This window comes from Mus caroli, chromosome 15, assembly GCF_900094665.2.
Source record: "Mus caroli chromosome 15, CAROLI_EIJ_v1.1, whole genome shotgun sequence".
NCBI lineage: Eukaryota > Metazoa > Chordata > Mammalia > Rodentia > Muridae > Mus > Mus caroli.
In genome coordinates this window covers 66,843,785-66,859,294 of record NC_034584.1, presented here as the reverse complement: position 1 = coordinate 66,859,294, position 15,510 = coordinate 66,843,785, and the positions used below count along the sequence as shown (strand labels likewise).

The window sequence follows — 15,510 nt, the reverse complement described above, 5'->3', positions numbered from 1 at the left end:
CACATTTTGGGAAAATAGCCGCTTGTCTTGTCTTCATGTACCTGACAGTCACCTACCTCTCTGTTAGCCGCATTCTGTGAAGTCATGGATGAGGGTGAACAGGAATTGGAGAAGTAGTTTTCTCTCATGGTCTGTTCTGTGTCCCTTTTGGGGGCAACAGCTTATGCTTTCGTAGAGTGTCTGCAGCTAGAACGTAAGGAATTGTTTTGATCTAGCCATATAGTAATTATGAACATGAGTGTAAAACATGAACAAAGGAGGCACAGACCATATAGCAACCAAACTCTAATGCTACATTTTCCACAGTAATGACAAGGCAAACATGTGAGAAAGCTGATGGGCAGGGACCTGGTGTTGTGGCTATAGAATAAGAAACAAGCAGTGTGGTTTACTCAGTAACACTGTGCCCTGCCTGCTAGTGAGTGGAGTTGATACACAGTGTGGTAGCCATGTTGCTTCAGTGGAAGAGAAAACTCTGATTTGGTAAATAGTAACTTCAGTTTTTATAATAAAGATAGATTTCAAATATTTGTTTAATTTAGTAAAAGATAATAAATTATATGATCCTGTACTGTGGTTTTTGATTGCACAAGTTATGCAGTTTTATGTAAAATATTTCTGGCTGCAAAAAAAGAGAAAGACTTTGTGTTAAGTTCTGATATTTGTTTTGGTATAAACCCTGTATTCTAAGAAAATTTTCCATTTGGCACTTGTATAGTAAATGCTTATGGAATAGGAAGAGGTTTTCCTTATGAGTAAAAACCAAGGAAATAGCTGAAAAATATAGAACTTCTATTTTTAAAAGATGTATTATCATCCTCTGTATTGTATGACTGCATGTACATATAATTGGAAAAGCACATATCACACATTGCCAACATGGAAATCAAAGTCAGTCCTCTGTCTCCTTTCACTTTACAGAGATTCCAGGTCTAACCCAGGCTGCCAGGTTGCAGTGCACGCTCCCTTGCTTGCTGAGCCATTTTCTCAGCCAGGGAGAGACCTTTTTTTCTTGTGCTTGGTGCTTTCCAAAAATTTTAAACTATGCTAGTTTTTTTTTTTTTAAGTGTCACTAAATTTTTAAAAATCTATTGAATAGCAGATATTATACAATAGCAACATATACACATACTTTTAAACTTTTTTACATGTTATACTTAGATTTGTTTTTTTGTTTGTTTGTTTGTTTTTTCGAGACAGGGTTTCTCTGTGTAGCCCTGGCTGTCCTGGCCAACTCACTCTGTAGACCAGGCTGGCCTCGAACTCAGAAATCCACCTGCCTCTGCCTGCCAAGTGCTGGGATAAAAGGTGTGCGCCACCACTGCCCGGCTTTAGATTTAAAAGGTTAAAATGCTACTATACATTTTTAATTAGTTTTTATTTTGTACATTCATTTGTGTGCTTATGTATGTATATATATGCATACACACATAGACATACATATCTGTAAGTACACACATTCCCCAGTGTTTCACTTGTATCGAACAGAATACAATCCTGTCAGAATCCGTTCTATACTTTTACCATGTGGATTCAGGCTGCAGACTCAGATAGTCAGGCTTGGTGATGAGAACCTTTACCTGTTGGATTTTCTTGCTGACCCTTAATTTATGATTTAAATAGAAAAGTTTAGTGTTTGTTGCATGGTTCCTTATAATTTTTGAACAATTATTTACAGTCTAGTGTTTAAGCCCTTTTATAACCTTTACATTGCACATTACATAGTATTATATAAATAGCTCTAAGTGACCTTTGTAAAGTAGCTTAGTCCAGGCACATCTGTCGTTCTTCATTTGTCTATTTTTAAATTGATTAATTAGCTGATTGAATACTCCTCCCTCCCTCCCTCCTTTCCTTTCTTCCTCCCTCTCTCCCTCCCTCCCTCCCTCCCTCCCTCCCTTCACTGATTGATTGATTTATACTTGTGGTACTGGGGATGAATTCCAGAGCCTCAAATGTGCTAAACAAGTGCTCTGTCATTGATCTACATCTTCAGTCCAATTGTCTGTTTTAATGGTCTTAGAAGCATTAACACAACCTGTCTATACTCAGTGTCTTTTAACTCCAGTTAAAAAAAAAAATCAAACCACCTGTCTAGAACATAATCTTTCAGGAATGGTGCTGGCCTTCCTAATCTGAGGCAGATGCAGATTTCTGTTTGTCAAGGGCAGGTGTTTAGTCCTGGTAAGGACAGTCCTTACACTTTATCTGTTCTGTTGCAGGTTGGCCAACAGTGAAAAGCAAGGCATGCGGACACATGCAGTCTCTGTGTCAGGTAAGGATCTTCAGGTAGAGACCTTGAAGAGTAAGCTGTGAGGAGGAGGATGCAGATGTTACTCTGTTCAGTTCATCTGCTTAGAAAGCACCTGTGTGGTTTTACTATTGTGAAGTAGCTATCCATATGGACTTTATTGTAGATGCTGTCTGTGACTCTGTGACTCATTAAAGTACACAGGGCTCCATATTGTTTCAATGCCATGTTGTGTTTAGAATGAAAACTTAACTTAACTTTTGAAGTTGTCGTTATGATTTATCTTTATTGAGTTTAGCAGGATTTAGCAGAATACACTTTATATTGTGTTTGAAGTTCAACATGTGTGATTTTTTTTTTAAAAATGGTTTTTATTTAATACAGTCAAGGTATTATATACCCATTATCTTAACTCTTTGTTGGCATGGTGACTTTGATGTTATGGTTTCAAAGTGTATGTGCTCCCTTTTCCTCATCTAAACATGTGGAGAATAAAAGGATTTTAGGGAGGGGCAGAAAAAGGCACCTTCTAAGGGCCCCAGCTGTACATCTTAATATACATTATACCCTACTGTCATACATGTACATAATTCCTCAAGTGTACATGTTACTGCACACTATCTGTTCTCAGCTATGCCTGTGAACATAAAGACTATATTTCTAAAATAAAACCTGTTGTATTCATTACATCATAGATGAGACTTAATTCCTGTTCATTTGTTTTGAGTCAGCTTTTCTTGAAATTTAATTTGTAGTTTTGCCCAGTTGTTCCTGGATCTTCTTTTGGTACCCAACATAATAATGTATCTGTTTGTTCTCTTCCTTACCCACAAACATCCCACAAACCTTCACTCCAGAGGTGTTTGTGATACACACCTGGCAGAGTCATTCTGTTAGTGGACAACACTGTCAATGCTTTGATGGCCTAGAGCCAACAGCTACTTCTTGACAGAGTACAGAGAAGCTCTTGGTTCTGGATTTGGTCTTACTGGACAGTTTCAGGGCTACCGCATGTTCTCAGTTATTTGAGAGCCTAAACCATGACTTGGGAGTAAATCTTGAGTGTTAGGTTTGTTGGGTATCATCAGCCTTTTGTATAGTTCTTATTCAGCTCGTGGTGTGTATATGGATTGACTTGGTAAACCTATCAAGCCTTCATAGTTTTTTTATGTTGGAAGGAAAAGGCTCAAATGCAATAGTAGTCCTGAGGAAGGAAGCAGTCTAAGTCTTCAAGGGTGATTCTTCAGTGTTGGTTACAGGATAGATGGGTGAGATTTGAGCAGCATGTATCATTCAGGCAGTGAAATATATATGCCCCATGGAAAGGCAGCTGCAGGTTAAGCCTAGGAATTGATTGATGACTGTTTGCCACAATCTCTGCAGTTGCTCAGATAAGAGGAATGAGCTCAGACTTCCCTTGTGCCTGGGAGTTTCGTTCTACTACTTGCCTTTGGGTGTTACGCAGGTCCTAGTCCCTATGGCTCTTCTATCTTCTTTCTTCACATTGGTGCTTCAGTTTCCTTCAATAGTTGGTCAGCATCAAAGCTCTGCATTTTACTTCCCTGCCAGCCCCTCCTATTTGACACCTTCTCCCCAGAAAGAAAAAAGTTGGCCATTTGTTGTTGTTTAAAACAAATCTTACTTTGTAGCCCAGGCTGTCCTGAAGTTGTTGATGTTCTTACTGACTCCTGAATGCTAAGGTTATTGGTGTGCACTGCCACGCCTAAGTGGCTGGGTTTTAGTGAGTGCTGTTGTAGTTTTTGCTTTATGTTCTGTGTTCTTTTTTATGAATTAACTCATGAACTTCTAACAGATTGCTGAGATCATCTCTCTTGTTGTACAGATGATGAGGCTAACAGCTAAGAGGTTACAAAATTGCTGAAGATACACAGGGAGCAAAAATAGAGTTATTGTGCAAACTTGGATAAAAGCCTCAAAGTCTGTTTTAATTTCTTGGGATTCCTGGAGTTGTCTATGGAGGGATTGTGTTTCTGTCTCTGATTTATTTCTTCCAGAAAATTTCTTAGTAAAAATCCTAAATCTAGCAGATGACACTAAGACTCAATCAGAGGCTGTCATGTCACCCCTTGGCCTAGGCCTGCCTTTCTCCTCACCCCCTTTTCCTTCACCATGTTGTTTCCCATTCACATTATGCTAAGGATTGTGGTCACTCTCTTCTGTTTTGTTCTTTCCTTCCTTACACCAAACCTTTCTATCCCTAAAAGCTCACGGGCAGTACTTTGGTCCTGGACCAGGCAGAGAGGAGTGCTCAGTGTCCAGGGGTGACCAGTGACGACAGCTGGTATTTTTAACCCTTTTAGTCCTGTTGATCAGACCATCTACTACTTGCTTATAAATCCTGTCTTCACAGACTGTAAAGTGCCCATCTAGCTGGAAGCCTGTGCACAAGCACTGAGTCCAAGTGCCAGTCTGGCATCCCTGGGAATGTTTTTGTTAGTTTGATACAACTGATGGTGCTGTGCTATAATCGTATCCCAAGATTATTTCTTGACTTTGCTGTGTGTTTCTGATGTGTGTTGAGATGCTGATCCTCTGCACTAAGTTCTGTTTCTGTTGAGCCTATGGTCTTCTATATCTACTACCCCAGTGAGCCTGCTTTGTCCAGGCCAATGGAGTAGGCTGTGCTCTGTGTGGTCATTTTCCTGTTACACCCTACCTCACTTATCTATGACGTGTCCTACCAGGTGGATGTGAATACATTCAGCAAATGCTTGCTGTGTGTGTGCCTTAGGTTAGTTGTTGAAGGGTTGACCTTTGAAATTTCAACTATTTCACTATAGAAATGAGATTGACAGAGTCTCACAGAGACGTCTACTAGAGTAATGGTTCCTGAGGCATGTTATTCTTAGAGTTAAGCAAATTTTTTAAAAAGAACAAAAACAAAATAATTGTTTTAATGCCTTTTGTGAGTTCAGGTAGACCTTGAGCCCAGCCTATAAGACCAGCGCCCAGGCTGTCTTCAGGGATCTGCTAGCATGCTCTAAGTGAAGACCAGTGAAACAGGGTTGGCGTGAGGACACTTCCCAGAACTTAGAGTAAAGATGATTTCAAGTATTTTGAAGACTTAACTGTGTTTGGGTTTTTTTGTGTGTGTTTGAGTTCTCTAAGAATAAGCAGGCCCTTGATTGAGTGCCCAAACTTCAGCTGTAAGTAGAAGTCCATGATGCCTGCCATTATGTTATTTTTGTGGCCCTTATTCAATGTTAGCCCATGCAAAACCAGACTATAAATTACAAATTATCTCTTTTATATATGTCTGTGGAAATAACTGCAGTGTTGTAATTTTAACCTGGCAGAGGTATTTGTTTTGATTTTATTGACCTCTCTGTGCTTAAAGGACAGATGTATTACTTTTAGACAACTTATTTGTAGTATTATTGCACATGTAAAATGTTTATAACAGATTGTTTTAGTTATTATTTTACTATGCATAATTCTATTTATATAGGATTTCTTTTAGTTATATTGAGTTAATGGCTAAAAATTATTCTATCAAGAAAACAATAGCAAAATAAATGTTATTTGTATCAGTTTGCTTCATTTCAAATCCTAGAGCATCTCAAATATGATTGAGTGGTTTGTGTGCAGGTCTGGGAAGTTGATAATCATCTCTGCATCTCTTCCCTTGTGAGCCCTTGCATGCTGAGTCTGTTGTCCATTGATGCTTTACTGCTGCTTAGCAAATACATACTCACATGCTTAGGGATTATGCCTGACGTATCCACAGTACTGCCTTGTTTATTAATAACCCTGCTGTGGAGATGAGGAGACCACCCCTCTCTGCACTTACTTATGTGGCTTGACCAGGTTCATGGAGTAGCGAGTAATAGAAAGCCCACTGTAAGCCTAGACCTTGAACTCCAGGAATTTATTCTCTTTTCATTAGATGCCATTGATCATTTATGCAGAATCTTTATGTGTGCAGGGAGTAATATTTTAGCATGTGTTTTCATTATAGCAATTTTCTCCATTCAACAGGAATAATAAAGTACTGTCTTTTCTGTTTGAATTCAAAAGTCTGCCTTTTGTTCACTTTGAAAGAGCTACTTACACCTAATTTTACTATCTAGTCTCCACTGTAACAGTGCCATGCCTTCCAAAGTTGTCTGTTCTGTTGCCAAAATGTCGTCCTCCCTCCTCTGAATGCTTGATTTAAACACTGTTCAGAATATTGCTAACTATTGCAAAAGAAGCTAGTTTACAGCTAGCTGTAGTGATGCACTACTTTAATTTCAGCAGTCGGGAGTTAGAAACAGGTAGATCTCTGAGTTCAAGGCCAGCCTGGAAATACAGAATGAGTTCCAGGACAGCCAGGGATACACAGAGAAACCTTGTCTTAAAAAACAAACAAACAAACAAATGCACGCAAAACAAAAGAGCCAGATGTAGTGACACACATCTAAAATCTCAATTTTTTAGGAAGTTGAAGCAGGAGACTTACACGTTTGAAGCCAGCCTCTGCAAGGAGCCTAAGTGAGGTTGTATGAACTTTTTTTGTTAAGAGATGGAGATAGTGGTAGACCATTTACCTGCCATGTGCAGGCCTTGTTCAATCCCTAATACCGCTTGAGAAAAGTTCGTTGTTGTAAATTATGTTTTTTTAGGACGCACTGCTAGTGATATGTGCAGAGTGATAAGCATTAGCTATTTTAAACATACTCTGAGCACCTGGAAAACTAGGAATTATTCTAGTCTTAGTGGTCACAATAAACATGTCTGATCTGGCAGTTTAGGAGGAACTCTACGGCATTACAGAGCTTCAATGTCTCTGGTATCTAGAGCCACTCTGGCTGGTGATGGTGTACACAGATAAGGGCAAGAGTAATCAGAATAGTCCATCAGCGTTACTTCTTGCCCATGCTCCCATCCTGATGTCATTAGAATTCAGTTTGCAATCAGTAAGATTTGAGGGTGCTCTTAATCACAGGTTTTTTTTTTCCCCCCCTGTGGTTCCTGAGCAGTCTCAAGTGCTCAGAGGTCACAGGAAATCCCAGCATTGTAAGTTGAGAAATAGTGTCCTATGAGAGGGACAGAGGTGGAGAGTTCTTCTACTTCCCCTGGCATTGAACTCCTTGTTTTCATTTGTGGGAGGTGGTGCAGGAATGGTAGGTCTTCCTAACATCAGATCTCCTGAGCCACTTTCCCATTCAAAAAGGCTAGGCATGAGGACTTCTGTCTTTACAAGTAGTCCTTGTGGATCTGCCTCTTCAGCCCTGTAGGGTTTGTTTCTTGTCTTTCCTAAAAGCCTTAATATCAGGGGGAAAATGAAATGCTATACCAGAGTATTTTAAACAAAAATGAAATTTTCACTCTACAAAAGTGTGTTTTTTAGAATAAGCAGTATTTAAGTATTCTTGATTCACAAACCTTAATCTTCTGGCTAAACTGATGAGAACGATGATTAAATAAAATTCAATATAGATTATAAGAAACCTATGCACCATCTCGCTAATTATCAAACAAGTACTGTTAATATGGAAGAACGGGAAAAATGAATCCCACCTGAGAGCTTCGAAATTGATAGTAACTGCATAGTAATTATGGGTTAAATTCAGACTTTGTGATGCAAGATAAGCCATAGGTAAATAGACAATATCAAATTCTTACTGTGTCTTTTGCCTTTGAAGAATTTCTTTAAATAGTTTATCATTGAGTGTTTCGAGTATATACAAAAGAGAGGACAGACGTGTAAGTTGATTTCTACATACTCATCACCCAGAATCAGCAGCCAAAGCTTACAACCAGTTTCATGTTAGCTTTGCCTGCAGCTCTTACATATGCCTTTAATCCTGTTATTATTCCAAAGCAAATGGTTTTCAGGCTCCTTCCCCTCTAAATATAAAAATGTTAACAGGCATTCAGTGTGTTTAAATCCCACGTCTTCCATCTTTCTGCTCAGTCTTATGCAGATAATAATGAAACAAGATATCCTTGTCCAGTTTCCTCCCTGCCACTTCTGTCTGTCAGCCAGGTGTTCCTGTTTGTAATGTTCTCGTTTTAATTCTGTTAGTGTAATAAAATACTCTGGCAAAAAGTAGTTTAGGCTTTTATGTGTGTATTTGTTTATTTATTGACTTAAACTTCCAAATTACAGTCATCAAGGCAAGTTAGGCTAGGAGCTCAAGCAGAAACCATGTAGGGATGCTGCCTGCTGGCTTGCTTATGCTCATGTTCACCTTACTCCATAACAAGTCCCAGACCTGCCGATGCTGCATTCTGAGACACTGCCACCAAAAATAAATAAATGAAAATTGTTCATTGGTTTGTGGCCCAGCCAGTTTCAAACCTGACCTCTGTAATGCACTCTGAAAGAAAAACAACTTTTTATACATATGGCAGTTTGATTTGTTTGTTTGTTTTTAGAGGCAAGATCTCACCATGTAATTCTGGCTCTCTTGGAGTTCACTATGTACACCAGGCTGGCTTTATCCTCCTGCCTCTGTCTTCAGAGTGCTGGGATTAAAAGCATGCACCACCATGCCCTTGTTGTGATGGTTAGTTTTAATTGTCAGTTTAGCACAATGTAGAATCACCTGAAAAGAAAGTCATAAATAAAGATTATTTCTATCAACTTGGCATTCTTGTGGAAAATGGTCTAAATTGTGTTCATTAAAGTGAGAAGTCATGCCCATTGTGGGCAGCAATATTCCCTAGATCTGAGTCTTGAATTGTATAGAAATAGAGAAAGGGGACTAATCAGTATGAGCATGCAAAAATCCATGTGTCTCTGCTCTTGAGTGTATATGAGTATTGCTTCAAGTAGTTCCTGCCTTGACTTCCCACAGGAATGGACTGTAACCTGAAATTCACATAACTCCATAATCAGGAGGTAAAATAACTCCCCCCCCCCAAATTGCCTTTTGTCAGCATAATTTATCACCACACTGATACTAGGACAGTGTGACGTCTCATCCAAACCCCCTCCTATCTCCAACCCCAGCAGGATTTTCCTCTTGAGGGCTCAGTGCATCTTGGCCACTTGATGCCTCACTTGCTGGCCACTCTTCATGTCAAAAACTCAATACTGAATGTATGGATCACTGTTGTCAGTCTTTGTATCTCCCTTGTGTGATCTCTTTCCTTTATGGCTTAGTTTAGTCTGTGGCCTCTCTGCTTACCACCTGCTCTTAGAAGTTCATTGAGTACCTCAGGCCTAGCACATTGGAGCTGAATCCTAGTGCCTTTGCTGAGCCTATGCCTGGACCTCCGCCATTCCCTGAGTGGCTTCCTTCTCTCCATTGGCCTTCTGCTTCTCCTTCCAGTTCATTACATTGCAGATCCTGATTGTCTACACCTGAGACTTAAGTCCATGGCTTTATTTTGCTTAACACTGTTTCCTAAACAGTATGCCTAACTCATGGTAGATGTTCAAAGCATGCAGCAAAAATAATTATCTTCTGCAAGTTAAGCAGCCGCATAACTGTTTATATTGAAGCAGGTTAAACTCAGTATTACTCAAGAAGTACATTTTTAAAACTGCTTCTTTTTCAGTCAAGTTAAAGAACATTTACCTGTCTAGAAATAGACTATATAATAAAGAACTAAGAAAAGCTAGACATGAGCAGTGGTTCCTCTCCAAGAAGTGGAAACTGTCAGTGTGAGTAAATAGAGCTGCTGTCTGAATTCAGACTGCCAGGCTTCTTATGTTCTTATTTTTTTACCATTCTTTCTTAGAGAATGGTTTTAAGAATCATGAGTTAAAAACTTAATGTTTTTCTTTTTTCTCACTTTTATTTTATTTCATATTGGCTTGGTTTGTATTTTTTTTTCTTTTCTTTTTTTTGACATGAGGTCCTAGGTAGCCCAGACAGACTTTCATCGCCTGATTCTTCTAGCTCACTTCCAAACTGTGAGATTATATGCATTCATCTCCATATCTGGCTTCAGACATCCTCTTATGTAGTCAGAGCATATTTCTTGGTAGCCCAGACAGACTTTCATCGCCTGATTCTTCTAGCTCACTTCCAAACTGTGAGATTATATGCATTTACCTCCATATCTGGCTTCAGACATCCTCTTATGTAGTCAGAGCATATTTCTTAATATCAGGAAATTAATGCTGACAAATGTTGTCATCCGTAGCCCATTCTAATTCATTACAGGATTTCCCCCTGTAAGTCTTTGATCTTAATCGTCTCCCTCCTACCTTAGTCCATGATCCACCCAGCATCAAATGGAGCATTTTATTATCTGGCCAGAGCTATTATGCTGGAATTCTAGAAACTAAGAATGGTTTTAGACCAAGCACTCAGATGATGTAGTCAGTAACTGTCACTGAACTCAAAACATGCCTCTTGAAAAATACTGCAATTTGTACATTTTAATTCTTCTCGTTTTCCTTCCTAGTGTGTTAATACTGAGATTATTACCTCCTTCTTTTTTTTTAAGATTTATTTATTTTATGCATAGGAGTCACACCATCCCTGCCTTCAGACAGAGCAGAAGAGAACATCGGATCCCGTTATATACAGTTGTGAGCCACCATGTGGTTGCTGGGAATTGAACTTGGGACCTTCAGAAGAGCAATCAGTGTTCTTAACCTCTGAGCCATCTCTCCAGCCCCAGATTATTGCCTTCTTGATGGCCAGATTATTTTAACCTTCATTCTTCATGGGCCCACATTCAAGCCAGGACTGTTAGTGATAGCACCATAGTGTGTACATAGCATCACATTGTGTCTGCTTCACTCTGCTGTGTGTGCTGTACCGCTGTGGCTGTGCTGGGGCGACTCTGTGTCTTCACTGCTTCACAGAGAGAGGGGGTCCCTCCTTAACTTAAGCACTGGATGGACACATGAGTGGCAGCTTTGCAGCTTCTGTAATTGGACATCATCATCAGTTTATGTTAACATATTCCAGATCTTAACTGCTCATAAATAAGACTTCTTTCTTTATGGACAAGTGTTAAATGTTGACAAATGTATAGACTGTTCTTGATCCTTAAGTTGTTCATTAGTATGTATGTATGTATGTATGTATGTATGTATGTATGTATGTATTTGTACAGGTTTCCCCACGCCCCTTTTTATTTTTAGTTGTGTTATTTATTATTTGGCTGGCCTGAAGAGCTCATAGCTCTTCCTCATTTGTTTTGTTTTGGCTTGCTTTGTATCTAGTGTTAATCTTCAGTAAAACAATTAGTTCTTTTTAAGCTACAAGTCAATGATAGTAATAAAAGCATTTCAATTTTGTATTTGTTTTTTATAGTTATAGTTTTTAAATTAACTGGTTGTTTTTTTGTATTGAAATAATTTGTTTCTGTTTTTCTCTTTCTTCTCTTGCCTCTTTGTAAAGGAGTCAGTCACTGCCAACATAAAGTTAAGAAAGCTAGGCGCTTTCTCCCTTTGGTCTTCTGTTCTCTTGAACCTCCTCCAACGGGTACTGCACTGCGCTCACACAGGCTTTCCTGTCAACCAAGTCACCTCACAAAACTAACTATAGCTACATGCTTTTAGATTGTCCTAAGCAGTCAATAGCCATACTGAATAGCAATGTATGTGCTGTCCACTGTCCAGATGGGATAACTTGATGGGGCAGGTTTTGTGTCTCACAGTTGACAGAATTTATGCCATTGTCTAACTAGGCAATCTTTTTGTTGCCCATTTCCTGCTTTTAAGTGCATGACAGGGCAAGAAGTAGCTTCCTGGTGCCATTTCTGTCATCTTGTTTTCCTTGACAGGGGTTGTCAAGACCTGTTCTGGTCTTGTGAATTTCCTAATACAGCATGTGGGACACAGTCCATATGAGCCCTGAGTGTCTGCATTCTGTGTTCTGGGAGGCAGATGTTCAGGACAAATGAGGCAGCTGTGCCATTTGGAGGGTTTTCTAGTAAATCAGTGAGTGATTTTTGTTGTAATTATTAAAACAGTTTTTTCAAAAATGCTTGAAAATTAGTAGTTTTGTATGAATTCAAATGGGAACCTGAATTGTCATTAAAGCCTTGAGAACTACACTTGCCCATAGTATGTGGACTTCAATTCACTGCCTCATTCAATTCACTGCTTATCTTCTGGTGATCCTTTTGCTTACAGGGTAATGAAGAGTTTCTTGTATCTGAAATGATACAAATGCTCCTTAAGGAAAGTGGAAGCTCCTTTAATGTTTAACAATGGAAGACAGTGAAATTACTTTTGCCTACTGTGGTAGAAAGTAATTAAGCTCCACTGTTTTCCTGTGTAACTGTATAATCTGTTGGCAGCTTAAAACATTGCTTAATGGCTTCACCTCCAGTAGAGACACTAGTAGTACATTTTTTACCTTGTGAATGAACCTTGGGGTGATTTTGTTATTTTCTTAAGCTTTGATTTACTTGTCATTTTAATAGTGTGTTTCCTTCTCTTTTCTCCTTCCTTCCTGTCCCTCCTACCCTTTGCTCCCTACTTCTTCCTTTGCATGCCACCTGGATCTGCAGATGAAATTAGTGGGGACGGTAATATTTATTTTCACATTTGTGTTACTGCTGTGAGATAATCATGTGGTGCATGTATAATAACTCTTAATTTATGAATGGGGTACTGAAAGCAAACACAGTGATCTTTAACAGTTGTTTAACTGCTATGACAATTAAGGAAACACTAGCACTATAGTGATTGCTTGTTCATCAGCATTTAATACATTTTAAAATTACTTTTGGTGTTAGGGTTTTTGTCTGCTTTGTGTTGCACAAAATTTGGTGTATTAATTCCAGAAGATTAAGTTTTATAAACTAAAATAGAGGGAAATGATTATTTCTCATTGTGGTTGAGTGACAAAATACGTTCAGTGGAGGTTTTTACTGCTAGATGTGAACCTGCAGAGTAGGAGCACACAGGAACACGGAACCCTAGGAAAGAATGTGCTCCTTGTGGACTGGGAAGCCAGTGTGGAGCTTCACTCTGGGGCGCTCTGTGAAAGTCAGGGGCTAATACCTGCTACTCTGCAATGTTTCCTGTGCTTCCTGATTACCTGCAAACCCTCCTTCACCTCATCAGGCTGCATGGTTGACAGATGCACACATCAACCATTAGAGACTAGAAGTGAGGCTCTAGTGAGACTACACGTTTCTACAGAGTTCATAACATGTTAGCCCTGGCAGGATAAGACCCTGAGGGTTATTAGTCCTGGATTATCTAAATGAGCTAGCCCCTGTGGCAGTATTAGTGCATGGCCGTGATGGTAAAGCACAGACGTAAAGCACATACACATGCATGAGCCACCTTCCAAGCCCCGAGAGCAGCAGGAAAGCCAGTCAGGAGAACAGTTATTAGAGCTTTGGGTGCCTACCTGCTCTAGCAGACAGAAGGAAGAGATGGAGGCAGAGCTGTGTCCTACCCAGTGCATCAGGAATCCCAGTTTCAGTTTCAGAGGGAAATTCTGAGCTCAGGCTTTTTTTACATTGCTTTTCTCTACAGACCTAAGGACAGTATCCGTGCTGCACCAGGCATCCCTCACAAACTCTAGGCAGGCCCAGTCATGTAGCTTCAGGGACACGTGTGCCAGGGTGTGTGTGACCCTGTGATACCACTGTTTCTGTAGTAGTTTTGTCTCTTTTTACAGTGCTGTAACATGAGAACTTGTCTCTCATTTCTGAGCTATGACCTTCTTTCCTTTCATATTGTAATACTGAAACATAAAAAAATGTCAATATTCTAATATTTAGAAGTTCTTGGTTTTATATTTATTTGTATTTTTCCAAGTTATTCTATTTCATCCTATTTTTGAGATAGAGATGTCTAGTCCATGCTGGTGTCCAACTTGGTATGTAACCAAGGATAACATTGAATTTCTAATCTTCCTGCCTTCATCTTCTGAATGCTGATGTTATGGTGTGTGCCATTGTGCCTAGTTGAGGTGCTGGGGACTAAACTTGGGGCCTTGTGTATGCTAGGTATACTAACTGCTTTATATTCCCAGCCCCCCTTTTTATTTTATTTTAGTTTTTTGAGGCAAGGTATAGCTTGTGTTGCCCAGGTTGTCCCCAAATGATCCTCCCACCTTAGGCTCAGGCATAACAGGAATGGCAAATATATATATTTGACTTTTGAGCCTTGAACTTATGGGCCTATGATCCCAAAATTGTCTGCCAAGTTTACAGGTCTAATGAACTTTTCTCTGAAAAATGTGAATGTCTCTGGAGCAAATTGTGCCTCAAAGTACATATTTTGATAGTCTCAAAGCAGAAGGTTATCTGATCTCACAAGTATAGTTCCAAACACTTTGTGTGTGTGTGTGTGTGTGTGTGTGTGTGTGTGTGTGTGTGTGTGTGTTATGTAGCTATGGCTATCCTTGAACTCACTATGTAGACCAAGCTGGCCTTGAACTCAGTGCTGGAATCAAAGGCATGGGCCACCACACCTTGAAACATTCCAAATACTTGGAAAGATAATAAAAGCTACGTCTTAGAGCTATGTTGAGACCCTTTAACTTTCTCAGTTTTTGCATGTGAACAAGGGTCTGCTGAGAGCTGTGTGACTAGTCACAGCACTGTCCAGTCTTTATCAGTTCAGGGAACTTTTTCCAATCACATCAAGTAGAAAATATGGGCCCAAGTTCTCCCCCGTCCCCCCATTTTTTCTCATTTTGGTGTTCAGATCTCTGAGCCTTTACCTTTTTTGACTTCCTGTGTTGCTCCTGTGATCATCATTCAGGGGGCATTTTCTGGCAGGCCTCCACACTGTCCTACAATCCCTAAAGATAACAAACTCTCCCTGGTTTCTGTTCCTTCTATAGTGTGCTCTCTGTGTATAAATCCATAAAGTTCATATACAGCTCTTATAAGTCATCAGAGATTTTATGTTGAACTCAAATAACTTTTTAGAAAATATACAAATCCTTTCTCTTTTAGTTTGTCTTGGGGGTTTTGTCTTGAGGTGAAGTCTCACTCTCTAGCCCAGGCTAGCCTCAAACTCATGAATGATCCTACTGCCTTAACCTCCCAAGTGCTGAGATTTCAGGAGTGAGCTACTGTGCCTGGCATGTATAGGTCCTTTCTTACGATTTTGTGAACTAACTGAAATGTAAGTGATACTATTTTCCAAAATCCATATTGATGCTAGCCTGCTGTATATAATTTCCATTTTTTGCTTTCTGAGTTGATTCAAGTTTATGTCCTGGGGTGGGTAGTGGGCATGGTATGAACTTGTTTTGGAGGTACTTGAGTTAAAGGAAGACTGAAAGGGTCTTCAGACAAGAACTAAGATAGTCCTTGTGAACAGTAGCATTAGGAGTGCCTGCCATTTTTCAACCCCTGTCAACATCATT

The 15,510-nt window shown here is 39.5% G+C and overlaps 1 protein-coding gene across 14 annotated transcripts in view; it reads left to right on the top strand.

Annotated features, from left to right (window-relative positions):
* Ptk2 (protein tyrosine kinase 2) overlaps window positions 1-15,510 on the top strand; it is a 201,117-nt gene that overhangs the window by 114,828 nt on the left and 70,779 nt on the right. For 6 of the 14 annotated variants that reach the window (XM_029470119.1, XM_029470116.1, XM_029470112.1 and 3 more), the window contains 3 exons: window positions 2,223-2,275; window positions 11,566-11,649; window positions 12,683-12,700. In XM_029470119.1, coding sequence (XP_029325979.1) covers window positions 2,223-2,275; window positions 11,566-11,649; window positions 12,683-12,700 — 155 coding nt within the window. The remainder of the gene's footprint in view (window positions 1-2,222; window positions 2,276-11,565; window positions 11,650-12,682; window positions 12,701-15,510) is intronic. The other 8 variants (XM_029470117.1, XM_029470115.1, XM_029470114.1 and 5 more) reach the window with 2 other exon arrangements.